Source organism: Sceloporus occidentalis, unplaced genomic scaffold, assembly GCF_023333645.1.
Source record: "Sceloporus occidentalis isolate IW3139 unplaced genomic scaffold, rSceOcc1.0.p SCAF_1, whole genome shotgun sequence".
Lineage (NCBI taxonomy): Eukaryota > Metazoa > Chordata > Lepidosauria > Squamata > Phrynosomatidae > Sceloporus > Sceloporus occidentalis.
In genome coordinates this window covers 263458550-263473207 of record NW_028316981.1, presented here as the reverse complement: position 1 = coordinate 263473207, position 14658 = coordinate 263458550, and the positions used below count along the sequence as shown (strand labels likewise).

Sequence of the window (14658 nt, the reverse complement as noted above, 5' to 3'; positions counted from 1 at the left end):
TGCCATCCCTGGAGTCCTCCAAGAGGCCTCCGGTGGCGGCAGGGGATCTCTTAGGGGCCCACTGCCGTCCCTGGAGTCCTCGAAGAGGCCTCTGGCAGCGGCAGGGGGTATCTTAGAGGCCCGCTGCCGTCCCTGGAGTCCTCCAGCACTGGCGGCCCCCACCGGCTTTTCTGCCGGCCTCTGCCGGGGCCTGGGGCCCCTCAGGGGCCGGCAAAGATCGGGAGGCCTGGCTCCTGGAGGGTGGAAGCTCCGCCTCCGGCACGCGGCCCCGCCCCTCAAGGGTGGAAGCTCCGCCCCCGGCGTGCGGCACCGACCCCACAGGGTGGAAGCTCCACCCCCGGCCCCCCAGTCGCCTGAGGGAAAGCAACCCGGCCCCCGGCTCAAAAAGGTTGCCTACCCCTGCCCTATGGGATGTGCTGCCCCTTCTTCCCCGCATGGCTTTCAGCATATGCTGAAAGCTGTGTAAAGCACTGTATGCCCAAATTTTGAAATCATTATTCAGAAGAAGGATGCCAGCCATTATCTTTACTACATCTAGACTTTACCTGTGCCTAATTATAATACTGGAAGTAAGTCTGTTTTTCTCTGTCTTCTTGGTTTAACTTTTAAAAATGCATAAAATTTATTCTATTACTTTGTAACCTGATATGGCAAACTTTGCTAGTGTGAAAGGCGGTCCAGATTTTTTTTAAATAAAGAGGGAACTACATGTGAGATTTATTTGATAATTTGCTGGAAAAGAGTTCAGTAGAGAAGTAGTAGTTGTTGCATAATGAGCAAATACTTTCCAAGTTTTAAGGAAGTGTCTATTTTGCAGGTATATGTCAACATCTAAACCAGGTGCTTGCCAAGAATAATTAATCCAACATGACTAACTAATCCAACATGACAAAATCAGCTGCAGAAAAACTGCCAACTTTTCATATGTGGTTGTTTCAAATCATGCACTACACTGATCACAGTGGATAAAGAACAAGACACTAGAAATCATAACTTGAAAACTTAGCCAGATATTACTTTCTCAGGCTAAGGTTTTACCTTTATTATCAATAATAATAGTAATAATAGAAACTAACAGCTTGTACAGACTGGAGTTATATGCCAGCCTCAGGGTAAAGTGGGGGTGTGGCATCCACATGACACACACCCCGACCATGCCCTGACACCGCTGTCATGCTGTGCACCCTACCGGCATCATCATGGTGCTACTTTAGTGCTGCGTCCAATGATGCAGCACTAAAAGGAATGCCAGAAGGTGCCGTCACAGTGACAAAGGTGCCCTTTCTGTGCCGCTTTTTGCAGCTTCTTTTTGCGTTGCAAAAATGCAAAATCAGGGCTATAGCATGTAGGTGCTGCAGCCCCAATCCAGTACTGAAAGGGGTGGCTGCAGGCTGCCTGTTAGGGGCAGTCTGTTCAGCCCCTAAGTGGCAAAACCTTCAAATGATTCATATCTGAACTACCTTGCCAAAATACAGAACCCATATATCTGAATGAAAGACTATGAAGAAGAATAATTTTGTAAACATAAACATCAATATTTACCTTGCTATCCTCCTCTTCCTCTTCTTCAGACTTATCTGAAGGAGCTGGTGATGTATCACTTTTTGTCTCCTCTTTTATTTTTGCGGCTTTTATGGTCTTGCTCTTCTTGGCTCTCATTTTCCTTCTCTTTGAACCTCCCTGAATATCAGAAAGATTGTAGACATGGCTTACTACTACTGGCATTACTACTTATTTCTTAAATTCAAATAGTTGCATTCTTCCAAATTATATACATTGTAAGAAAAAAGGAACAGAACAGGTTAAAGAAAGAAAATCATGCTTAGGGACCTGATTTTTCTCCTTTATAAGAGTAAAGCTTTACATTTAATTGTTAAATTTGAGAAAGTCATGTAGAAACATATTACGTCTACACAACATGCATCCTGCTGACAGCAAAACAACTTACTGCCCCAGAAAGTCTTTGGGCCTCCTTTCTTGCAAGATCCTTATTTAGTAATTTTATGAGGTAGTCTGCACGGGTCTGCAACTGCTTGGCTTGGGGTTTCTTATCTGGATCATCTGGTAGAATCTGAAAGGGCAATTCAAAATAGTCTATTTAAAGTACACAGAGAATGTCAGTATCAACTCTCGTCTTAGCATCTGTGTTTTATTATCTTGCTTTGTAAAGCATTGTTTAAAATCTATGGTGCTCTCTAAAATAAACGTACTACTACTACTAATAGTAATAATAAATATTATTATCTTGATAAACAGAAAATATCTGATAAACTAGAAAAAGGTTTCTGAACTCACATAAATAGATCTTTTTAGGAATTTAATATTTCAGTTCCTTAAAACCTGAGGAAGGGGTCATGCAGATGGAGCAAAAGGGCTGCTCCCACCCTGATCGGCATGGGACCATGACAACCTGGCTGGGTGAACTCTCCGTGCGGCTTCCGGCTGCTCTGGGGGCATACATCATTTAAATGCCATGTCCTTAGAGCGGCCAGAAGCTGCTCTTTCCTGTCTGTGTTTCAGGCCTAAATTCCATCTTCTGTGTCTTTTAATATTGGTAGTAACAAAATAGCTTCAAATAGAACAAACAGCAAATTATTACATTATCTGTACAGCTCATTTTAAAATTTATTTCCAAACACACACACACACACACACACACACACACACACACACGCATATGCATGAACAATTTTGTGTTCACATACATATACATGGGTTACGCATAAGCAGAAATGGAACCTGAGATGGCCTAAACTGATACAATCAACTCAGTTCTCAACATTTTGGGACAACTATGCTATGGAAGCAAAACCTACATACAATTCCTGAAGTTCTGTCTCATGGGCATGCACTGCATCTCCTCCAGGTACTCCTACAGCACACAGACCCTTCTTTCACATACACCACCATAATGACAGAATTTGTTAACTTATGAATATGTCTCAAAACAATCCCAGACAGACAGGGAACAAAGGACCTGTGAAAAGGATGAAGGACTTTAAGGACCAGAGCCCTTCATAGAGGAGACAAAAGAAGGAATGTGGTGTTTTGGAAATAAATGAAATGAATTAAGAAGATATGGCATCTGTCAGTCACTCAGCTGAGTTGCCTCCAAACAGAGCAGGCTAACCCAACTGTTGTTCAAGCAACTTTTTTTTTTTTATTTCCTGAATAATGGTACAGTGGTACCCCGGGATACGAATTCACCGCGTTACGAAATTTCCGGGGTATGAAAAAGTTACATTGGAAAAAACTGTTCCGGGTTACGAAAGATTTTTCGGGTTACGAAATTCATTTCGGCGCGAAATTCAAATGTGAAGCACGGCTAGCGGCTTTCCAGCGCCTTTTCGGGTTGCGAAATGTATCGGGTTACAAACGGCGCCGCGGAACGAATTAAATTCGTAACCCGAGGTAGCACTGTATATTCAACAGATGGAAAAAAACAAACCTTACCTTGTGTGTTAAATTGAGATCTGGGTCCATTTTTATCATTTCCCAGCTACCATATCCATATTCATAGATGCCAATTAGAAGATTGGAATCATCTTCCTTGCCCCAGTCCATATCAAAATGAGCAGCCTTAGTGTGACAAGGAATGGTGTACCTGTACAAAATATAATAATAATAGTAATAATAATAATAATTTGTTTTATTTACATACCGCTATTCCAAAGATCATAGCGGTGAACAGCAAGTAAGCTAATTAGCAAGTAAGCTAATTTGCCCCCAACAGTCTGGGTACTCATTTTAGCGACCTCGGAAGGATGCAAGCCTGAGTTGAGCTTGGGCCCTTTTGCTGGTCTTGAACTCGCAACCTTGTGGTTTTGAGTGAATGGCTGCAGTACAGGCATTTAACCACTGCGCCACCAGGGCTCAATAATAATAATAATAATAATAATAATAATAATAATAATAATAAGCAAGGATTTTTTTTAAAAAGCTCTTTAGAGAATTTATAAATTTTAAAATAAAATATAAACTTTCTTAAAAGTGGAGAGCCTTTTGCCAGAGAATATACGGTTCTTCTCTCATTTTATCTTTAGAACAAGTAGGTTAGGCTGGATATTATTGGGTTAAGTTCATCCAATCAGCCGCATGGATGAGTAGAAGTGCAAACCTGAGTTACCCAGGTATTGTCAGACTTCTCAATGACTATGCCATACTGACACTACTCTTCAACTGTCTTATCTTCCACATTTGCATCAAGATTGTCTGGCTTATTAAGGAATCAGAAAGCAGTTCAAGAGAGAGCTGTGGCAAAACAGTGTGTTCTGTTATGTGAGTGTAATTGTGAATTCTCTAGACTGGGGGTGGGGGAAAGCATGCCTTCTGGCCTGTTTTTGCAGCACCCAATGCTCCAGGAAACCCCTGAAGCCCTGAAGCCCCCCCCCCCGCAATAATTTCATTCAGTTTGATTTTTGGACAAATTATGCCCCCAAATCATTCAAACTGCCACAAAAATGTGGCAGTTAGTATTCCTTGCCTCCCACAAACAGCTGTTTTTCTGTCAAAAACTAGAACCAAAAATGATGTTATATCACTTCCAGTTGCACCAGAAGCAATGCTGAGGCCTGGGGATACAAGTTGGAGGGAGTATTAGCCCTGCTCTTTTCACAGCTGTGTTCTGCTCTAAACACAGAAAGATAAGGGCTCCCCAGTATAAATATATGTTCAAAGTACAGCACACAAACCTCTTCCTGTCCTCTGGATCTGAAGGAATGGATTTATGCAATGGTGATAGCTCTTCTTCATGGGCCATGACTAGTTTGGCATTTACTTGCACTCCTGATATTCTGAATGTTGGGCCTTTAACTTTTCCAAGTCTGCCCCCTTAAAATAAGAATACAAAATAGTTAAGTATAAGATTAGTTTTATACATAACTGGTCAACATTCTGAACATCTAAACTTCCAGATAAATGAAAATAGATACACACAGATACAGCACACATAATGAATGTAAATCTTATCACAATATTACATAATCCACTAATTGGTAATACCATCTCTTTTATGGTCTATGGTTTTACGCTGGTTGTATGGCATGTTGTTGTTGTTGTTGTTGTTACTATTATTATTATTATTATTGTGCTTTATTTATATAGCGCTGCAGATTTGCGCAGCGCTGTACATAAAAAAATGTCCAATAAAATAGATAAGAGTAAACCTGCCCATGGCGTACAATCTGAGAAATAATAGCATAATACATATAAATAATACATAACAATACAGGAAAGGGTTCAATAAAACAGGCAACAAATTAAAAATGTCAAATAGCAAATAATAGTCACGCAATGCCTGGGAATGCTTCTCTGAACAGGATGGTCTTCAACTCAGTTTTGAAACTGGTTAAAAAAGTGATGAGCCGTGCTCATGGGGGAAGGAGTTTCCAGGAATGAGGGGCAGCAAGTGAAAAGGGATGAATTCGGGACGGGGCAGAGAAAATCCTGGGCTGAGACAACAAACCTTGACTACCAGAATGCTATGTACCTGTGTGCTGTTATCTTGAAACAAATAACACCAAAAGCACACTTTGATAACTTTCCAGAGTTAGAATGAACTATCTGATATAGTGGAGCTACTAAGGAGGTTGCTCACTTTATCTGCTTTTTAGGGGTAATTAACAATTTTAAGTCTTCATATAAAGTCTAGGTTGTCTCCAGGAATGCTCTAAGAAAGAAAAATGTAACATATGAACTAGATAGTGACAAATGTTGCTGGAAATGGAAACTGTAACCAGTCATAGCAGTTACAGCCTGTTTACAGGACATGACTAGTAACATGGCCAACCAAGGATAGGACTGCAAGTGTGGGCAGAAAAGGTGTTATGGAACCCTGTCTTTCAGCTCTCAATGTATGTGGTAAATCTTCCATTTTAGCCAAACAATTCATACCTGTTCTCTCCTGTCCAGGTGAACTGTCTTTTAGAGCTTTGATGCATCCATTATGTACCAGTTCTCCAAGCCGTCTGAGGTCTATCTCAGATTTATCCACTAGCTCTGCATCTCTAGCTATGGCATCTAACCTGCAAGAGAGCACAAATAATAATACAGCTCTACTGTCAATACACAACAGGTTTCTTCAGAGCAGAAAACAGAAAATGCAGCAGTGGATTGTTTTAATATGTGTACTGATGTGTGTTTTAACAAGTGCTTTAACTAATGTTGTTTGCTAATTGCTGTTGTCTCCCGCCTTGATCCATGGGGAGAGACGGGCAATAAATAAATAAATATCTATCCTCCTAATATTAACTCATTATCACTAATAAACTTTGGTAGCAGTTCCCTTTCCAATACCAAATACACTGTGGGCAATGGAAGCAGAGCACTGCCAAACATAGATGCTCTCTCCTAACATTGAGTGGTGTTTTGACAAACAATGTTTGCCAGTTTCCCATTCACACTGCTGCGCCCTAGCTTGAATTCCTGTCATTGGCTTTTCCTCCCTGAGCAATATGGCCAGGCCCTTTGTCCTGCCCCATGTTTATCACATGGCCACTGGGAGGTCTTTTTCCAGAGTTTAATACTAGTGGAGAAAAATTTGATCAGAGAGAGTGACTCACCTTTCAAGAGGGCCCCCAAATTTCTTGTAACTCTTTATAAACCTAATAAAAACAATTTGATAGTTGAAAAGAAAGCTTTTCCTATTACATCTAATTTAAAATCAAAACGCAAAACTTGTACAGTGCAAATCAAACAAATTAGGTGAACAGTCAAAGAAAAATTTCCATTTACTTCAGTGAATAAAGATAACTGAAGCTACATACTTATGACTGACAGTGGTGTGGAAAAAGAACAGTAGGATTTTTATTTAAACAATGAACAGATATTTTATGTTTTTGTGGGGTTTTTGGGCTATGTGGCCATGTTCTAGATGAGTGTGTTTCTGATGTTTCACCAGCATTTGTGGCTGGCATCTTCAGAGAATGCTGGCATAGAAGTGAGTGGGGTAAATATATACTGTGTGGCCCTGGGTTGGGAGGAGTTATTTCCAAGTTAATCTGTGTATTGTTCTGTTGCTGAATGGAAAGGCCTCAGGGTTGGAAGATATGCAAAGAGATCCCAACCCAGGGCCACACTGTATGTGTGTGTATATATACCCCACTCACTTCCATGCCAGCATTCTTTGAAACATCAGGAACAAACTCTTCTAGAACATGTCCACATAGCTTGAAAAACCCACAAAAAACTATGGATGCCAGTCATAAAAGCCTTCAACTTCACATTTTATGATAAATTACCAGTTAACTATTTTGAGTTATTTCAGGAAGTGATTTTTTATGTTGTCAAAATAAGATAATAGACACAGGACAGGCAATTTTAAAAAGCAAGAACAATGTTTTAGTACAGTTAAAACATGTTTATTCATTATCAAGTAAGTCTGTATGCTGTGAGATACAATGGTAAGGATCTTTAAGAAATGCTGTACAAGAACCTTGCACCTAATTTATTTCAGTTTTTCTCTTCTCCTTCAACTGAAACTGGTTTAAATGTATCTACAATAATCAGCAGTTCTCACTTTATTTTAATTACTAAAAGGGCAAAACTATTTAAAAATGTATATAATTTTAAAAAATGTATTACTCTTCAGGCACTGCTTAAATAATATAGGTGTACTTAAGTAAACAGACAACAGGAATGGAATATCTTTTCTTCTTCTTTTATCCTACAAAACCTTTCCCCAGTTCCTTACCTTCGAATTTCTGCATCACTGAATCCTTTAATGTTTTCCCGTGGAATAGTCCGTGGTCTTCCACGTTTTTTGGGTCGTTTCCTTTCTGATATGGAATCACTGTCTGATCCAGAATATCTTCTGTTCCTAGAACGTCTTCCTTCACTTCCATTAAAGCTGACCTATATTTTTTTAAAAAATAAGAAAGAATGTGAAATTTGAGATATAATTTGGCACTAAACTAATTCAACACTGCTAAACAATGAAAGAAATGGGAGGTGTAATATCTTTCAAAGACAAACCTACCTGTTTTGCACAGTTTCTCATGCGTGGAAGTAAATAAATTTCTTCCAATTCCTTTTGCCTTTCCTCTTCTTCTAATCTGCGCCTGTGCACTTCTGGAATAATTTCTTCCCAGTTTCTTGAGTTCTGTTCAGGCTCCAATTCAATGTCATCTTCATCCATATTGGAGAAATTAGCCACCTGTTAAAACATTGGTTATGATTCAGATAATAAGAAATGTGCATACTCTTCTTTATACTTTCATGAAAGACAAGAGCCACATATAAATATAAAGAGAACTAATAAACTTCCTTCTTAATAAACACTAAGTGTAGCATTAGGCACTTAAGCATGTCTGTGCTGTATTTAGACAATTACATGGATCTGTAAAAAAGCACCTCAGTACTTTTAAATCCAACATAAAGTTAACACTTTAGTGAATGCTACTGAAAATGTACCTAAATTATACCACCATTCCATGTCTTTAAACTGGAAACCAATACAACTGAAACCAATGGAACTCATTTCTAAGCAAGTGTTTATAGGATTGCAGTCAGTGTCAAACCATCATCTATTTATTTAAAACCCCTCTCTTCAGAACTCAAGATTGCTCCAAAAACATGAAACACTAGCAAGTAAGATTATCACTAAAATCATTTAATTTCTGAAATGAACAAAAAAGTGCATGTATGGACAGGTTGCTTACCTGTAACGGTATTTCTTCAAGTGGTCATCTGCGAATACATACAAATGGGTTTCACTGTGCCTGCGCAGTGCTGTTTGGAAACTTCTGGAATCACTAGGCAAAGTTTACTTTGCAACATATAGAAACTTTTTGGCGGTAACTCCGCCCACCCGTTATAAGGCCCCTGCCTTCCCGCTCTTTTCCCCAGTTCCACAATTTTTCCGCCAAGCAGGCGATGGAAAGAGCCAATAAGAGCAGGACACTGAGGGGAGCACGGGTGGGATTTGTATGTATTCGCAGATGACCACTCGAAGAAATACCGTTACAGGTAAGCAATCTGTCCTTCTTCTTCGTGGTCTCTGCGAATCATACAAATGGGTTTAGACTGACAAGCTTAGGTAAGCGGCGGAGGGAGTGTTCTGAAACCAAAGCTATGGTAAACCAAAGGCATATTTACTGTAACAATAAAACCTTGAACCATAAAAAGAGTCAGTACTTTGTATGTGCACAAACTCAACACAGCAATAATATTGCAAAACCTGAGAAGGGGATGTAAGGTCATGCAAGACCAATCCCATCAGAATTGTGCAAACCGACATTCAACAGAATGTAAAAACAATGGCATTATTTACATAAACCTTGTAAACAATAATCACCAGTAGTGCAATCAATGCAACCCTGAGACCAACACAACCCTCCAGAAAGCTGCTTCTCGGATGGCCCTGATGTCCAGCCTATAATACATTATGAAAGTCAGAGGCTGAGACCAGACAGCAGCCTTGCAAACATCCTCCAAGGGGATCCCTGACAGGAATGCTGAGGATGCTGAAACAGCCCTTGTGGAATGGGACCGAACCCTGTCAGGGAGAGGTTTACCCAAAAGCTCACAGCAGAGGAGGATGGTACCAGCCACCCATTTGGAGAACCTCTGCGGAGACACGGGCAACCCCTTCTTCAGTTCCGAGTAGCACTGGAAGAGCCTCTCGGACCGACTGGAGGCAGAAGTTCTGTCCAGGTAAAAAGCCAGCGCTCTCCTGACATAAACCGAGTGCAGGCTTCACTCCGCATCCGAAGTCGGATTGGATGCCAGAGTAGGCAACACAATGTCCTGGCATATGGGGAAAGCAGACACAACCTTGGGCAAGAAAGTAATGTCTGTCCGGAGGACCACCTTGTCCTTGTGAAATCTTAGGAAGGGCTGGTCCCTCCGCAAGGCACAGAGTTCGCCCGCATGGCGGGCAGAGGTGATGGCCACAAGAAAGGCGGTTTTCCAAGTCAATAGTCTCAAGTCCGCTGTGGCCATCAGTTCAAAGGGCTTGGATTGGAGGGCGGCCAGCACCGCCTCCAAGCTCCAAGCCGGCGCCGGTACCGACACAGGAGGGTGCAGGTTGGCACATCCCTTAAGGAACCCCTTCACCAAGGGGTCCCTAAAGAAGTAAGCCCTACCCTCAAATTGGTACCTGGAACAAATTGCAGACAAATAGCACTTGAAGGATGTGAGGCATAGCCCCTCATCCAAAAGCGCCATCAGGAACTCCAGCACCACTGGAGTGGACACCTGAGTCGGAGACAAGCCCTTTCGATCAAGGAAGAGGTTAAACCTCCTCCACTTCAGGGCATAGGACCGCTGGGTGGAAGGTTTCTGCGCAGCCAGGATCACAGTGCTCACCGCACCCGGCAGTGAGGCTAAGGCTGGATTCTCCAGGCCACCAACGGCAGGTTCTCGATGTCCAGGTGAAGAATCCGGCCGTCCTGGATCGACAGCAGGTCCAGACGGAAATCGAGGCGGAGGAAGCATCTCTTGGAGAGGTGGAGAAGGGATGCGAACCAGGGCTGCCTCGGCCACCACGGGGTGATCAGGATTGCATCCGATCGATCCGTTGTCATCTTGGACACCACTCTGATGATGAGAGGGAAGGGAGGAAAGGCGTAGAGCAGCTCTCCTGTCCAAAGGAAGGTGAACGTGTCTCCGAGGGATCCGTCCATCTACCTCCTGGAGAAGAACTGGGGACAGTGGCTGTTCCATTCGGTCGCAAAGAGGTCGACATGGAGGGTTCCCCACCGATCGAACAGGTCGCTGACTGTCTCCGGATGGAACCTCCACTCTTGGCACACCGAGGGAGATCTGCTTAGGCGATCCGCCAACTCGTTGTCCTCTCCTGGAAGGTGAATCGCCTGGAGGAGCACCTGTCTGTGGATGCACCAGTCCCAAATGCGGAGAGTGATCTCTAGCAGAGTCCTGGATCTGGTGCCTCTCTGTTTGTTGATGTAATACATCACGGTGGTATTGTCCATTCTCAGGAGGACCACCTTGCCTGCGACCGAGGATTTGAATGCCCTCAACGCCTTTTCGACTGCCAGCATCTCCAATGTTGATGTGGAAATGCTTGTCCTGGGCGGACCACTTGTCCTTGACAACCAGGTCGAGCAGGTGGGCGCCCCAGCCTTCCAGGGAAGCATCGGTTGTCGAAGTCAATTGAGGCTGAGGTTGGTGGAAGGGCATCCCGATACAGACGTTGTGGCAGTCCAGCCACCACCTCTGGGAAGCGGCCACCGGTCTCGGTACCGTGAGCCACTTGGATGGAGGGTCCTCCATCGGAGAGAAGACTGAGAGGAACCAGGACTGCAGGGGGCGGAGGCGAAGCCTTGCCCACGGTGTCACGAACGTTGTGGATGCCATGTGGCCCAGGGCTACCTGGACGTCCCTGGCCCTCACCCTTCTGTGGGAGATGCAAGACCTCAGCGATGCTGTCAACGCCCGGAAACGGTTTGGAGGGAGAAAGGTGGAGCATCTTTCGGAGTCGAGGATGGCTCCAATGAACTTGGCCTGTCTGGTCGGTGTGAAGTGAGACTTCTCTTCGTTGACGACCAAACCGAGGGAGTCCAAAAGGTGCAAGGCGGATGAGACTGCCTCTTGGAGCTCTTGTTGTGAGTCGGCGGCAAACAACCAGTCGTCTAGGTACGGGAAGACTCTGTAACCCCTCTGATGGAGGTATGCCACCACCGGAGCCAGGCACTTTGTGAAGACCCTCGGGGCCGTGGCAAGGCCGAAGGGAAGCATGTTGTAGTGGTACGCGGTGGAGCCGATGGCGAAGGCGAGGAATCTCCGGTGGGACTCCCGAATTCCGATGTGGAAATAGGCATCCTTCAAGTCGACCGTCGCGAACCACAGGTCCTGGTGGAGCAGAGGCAGAATAGAAGCCAAGGTTACCATACAGAACCGGCGGTATTCAAGAAAATAGTTCAGTTCCCTCAAGTCCAAGATGGGTCTGATGCCACCATCTGCCTTCAGTACCGTGAAGTACCTGGAAAAGAAAGCCCTGGAGTAATGTTCGGGCGATAAAGGGGAAATTGCCCCCTTGTCTAGCAAGGTGCGCACTTCGTCGAGAAGGGTGTCCAAAGGGAGAGTGGACATGAAGGCTCCGGTTGGGGGGAGCTCTTGGAACTCGAGGGCATAACCCCTACGGACGATGTTTAGGACCCACGAGTCCATTGTAATGGAGGCCCAAGTGGTGGCAAAGGGCCTCAGAATGTCCAAAAAGAAAAGGGTGGAAGAGACGAAGCGAGCTGGAACCCTTCAGGCTCTTTTCTTCCCCTGGTCGGTATCCTGCCGGCGGGACTTTCGGTACTGGGGAGGAAAGTTGCGACGGCCAGAGGAGGAGGAAGACTGAGAGGGGTAACGGCGTCTCTGGGAGCCTTGTTGCTGAGACTGCCGGTCCTGGTGGAAGGGCCCCTGTGACTGACCCTGGGGCTGCCACGGACGCTGCCTCTTCCTGAAGGGCGAGATGGAGGCCGACAACATCCTGTGCTTCTTGGCCGCCGCCTTCATCCTGAACTTTCTGTTCAGGCATTTGTCGGTCTCGGCGTGGAAGAGGCCGGATCCGTCAAGTGGCATGTCCTCGATCGCTGCCCTCACGCTGGAGTTGAGGTCAGTCCCTCGCAGCCACGCATGTCCGCATAGGGCCATCAATGCCGACATGGCCCGTCCCGCACAGTCAGCCACGTTTCTGGAAGCAATGGTGAGCCAGCTGCCGATGGAGTGGGCCTCATCCCGGTTCTCTACCAGGCGTTTCTGGACTTCATCCGGGACGTCCGGGACGAGTGGCGAGATCCCCTCCATCAGGGTTTGAATGTAGGCCCCCATGCAGGCGTTGTAATTGATGGCCTTCACTGCAAGGGCCGCCACCGAGTAGGCCTTCTTGGCAAGGCCATCAACTTTCTTCGCCTCTTGTTCTGCTGGCGAAGTTGCCTGCTTGGGGACGAAGCCCTGCTGAGCCCCCTCCACAATCGCTGAGTTTTGCTTGGGGTGGTTGGCCAACCAAGAGCAACTCGATGGGGCGATGCGGTAAAGGGACTCGATCCTCCAGGATGATCCCACCAGGGAGGCTGGCGCATCCCATGACCTCCGGACGATGTTCTCCAGAGACGGCAGCAGCGGAATGGAGGGCGGTTTGGGCACCCGACCATGCACCCGGCGTTCCACCAGGTCCCAAGCCTTCTCCTCGGGGAAGGAGAGCTCAATGTCCAGGGCCCTTGCCATCTTGATGATGTGCTCATTGAACGAGTGCACATCATCGGTGGGAGATGACGGCTCAGGATGGTGCAGCTGTTGCGGGGATGCCTGGACGGAGGTGTCATCGTCCGAAGGGTCCCCAGACGGTAGCAAGGGCTCTTCCCCCGAGTCGGTGTCTGACGTCAACGGGATATCAGGCACCCGGACCCACGTTGCGGGGCACGTCGGGATCTGCAGGGCTGACAGCTCCGTCGTGGGGCGCTGCGGCGCAGCTGTTGAAAGCGTTGCATGCGAAGTTGGGGGCTTCTCTCTCTGAGGGGCCACAGGGCGCAGGTTCAGCCTGGTGAACTCTCGGAAGGCGGTCTCCCTTGGCACTGCCATGTAGTATCTCCCCTTCTCCGAGTCGAAGAACATGTCAGTGTCCTCATCCACTGGTTCGTCGTCATCCGAGTGGAGAGAGAGAGAAACCATGCCCTATGAGGAACGACTTAGGGAGCTGGGGATGTTTAGCCTGGAGAAAAGAAGGTTAAGAGGTGATATGATAGCCCTGTTTAAATATTTGAAAGGATATCATATTGAAGAGGGAGCAAGCTTGTTTTCTGCTGCTCCAGAGAACAGGACCCGGAACAATGGATGCAAGCTACAGGAAAAGAGATTCCACCTGAACATTAGGAGGAACTTCCTGACAGTAAGGGCTGTTCGACAGTGGAATGCACTCCCTCGGAGGGTGATAGAGTCTCCTTCCTTGGAGGTCTTTAAACAGAGGCTGGATGGCCATCTGTCAGGGATGCTTTGAAGTGGATTTCCTTCATGGCAGGGGGTTGGACTGGATGGCCCTAGTGGTCTCTTCCAACTCTATGATTCTATGATTCTATGAGAAGGAGACTGCCTCCGGCCGACTGTCCCTGCATCGGCACAGGCGAAGTCCACCGTCGAAGGCAGCGGTGTGTCCAGGACGGGAGCCGCGTGCGAAGCGGAGGAGTCCTCTGGATGCGGGGGAGCTGGCGTGCAAACCTTCTTGGATGGGGAGTGCGGCTTATGGGAAGCGCGCTCCTTCCCCTTGGAGGACATCACCGACCCACTCTGGTCTCGGCTGGACTTGGACTTCTTGGGTGCGGAGTCCTCAGCCGCTTCCTTGGAGTACCTCCTCTTTGATGATCGCGGCGTCTCAACCCGATCCTCGGGGGGAAAGAAGGGGTTGTCCGGCAGATCTGAGAGGACAATGGCTCCCACAAACTAAGGCTTAGATGTCTTGCCCCTATCCTCCGGTGCAGCCTTCCTCGATGTCACCGAGGATGCCCCCGTCTCGGACAGCTTGGAGGTGTGTCGAGATGCCTTCGACGACGCCTTGGAGGATTGGACCGGCACGGTCAGGACCTCCACCTCCACTCGATCCTTCGAGTGCGAGCCCTCCGGGGACGGCTTCCTCCCGGACTTCGCCCTGGGCTCGGAAACCTCAGTCCCCAACATTTTGTGGGGGTGCTTGGAGGGTTTGTCGGTGGCACTGGG

General features: G+C 46.2%; 1 protein-coding gene across 4 annotated transcripts in view; it reads right to left on the bottom strand.

Annotated features, from left to right (window-relative positions):
- Nucleotides 1-14658, bottom strand: part of CHD1 (chromodomain helicase DNA binding protein 1) — an 88679-nt gene that overhangs the window by 10652 nt on the left and 63369 nt on the right. For 3 of the 4 annotated variants that reach the window (XM_089492772.1, XM_089492788.1, XM_089492779.1), the window contains exons 23-30: nt 7976-8152; nt 7691-7851; nt 6561-6602; nt 5893-6023; nt 4692-4830; nt 3454-3604; nt 1949-2071; nt 1543-1680 (exon numbers count right to left, since the gene is read on the bottom strand). In XM_089492772.1, coding sequence (XP_089348898.1) covers nt 1543-1680; nt 1949-2071; nt 3454-3604; nt 4692-4830; nt 5893-6023; nt 6561-6602; nt 7691-7851; nt 7976-8152 — 1062 coding nt within the window. The remainder of the gene's footprint in view (nt 1-1542; nt 1681-1948; nt 2072-3453; nt 3605-4691; nt 4831-5892; nt 6024-6560; nt 6603-7690; nt 7852-7975; nt 8153-14658) is intronic. The other variant, XM_089492796.1, reaches the window with a different exon arrangement.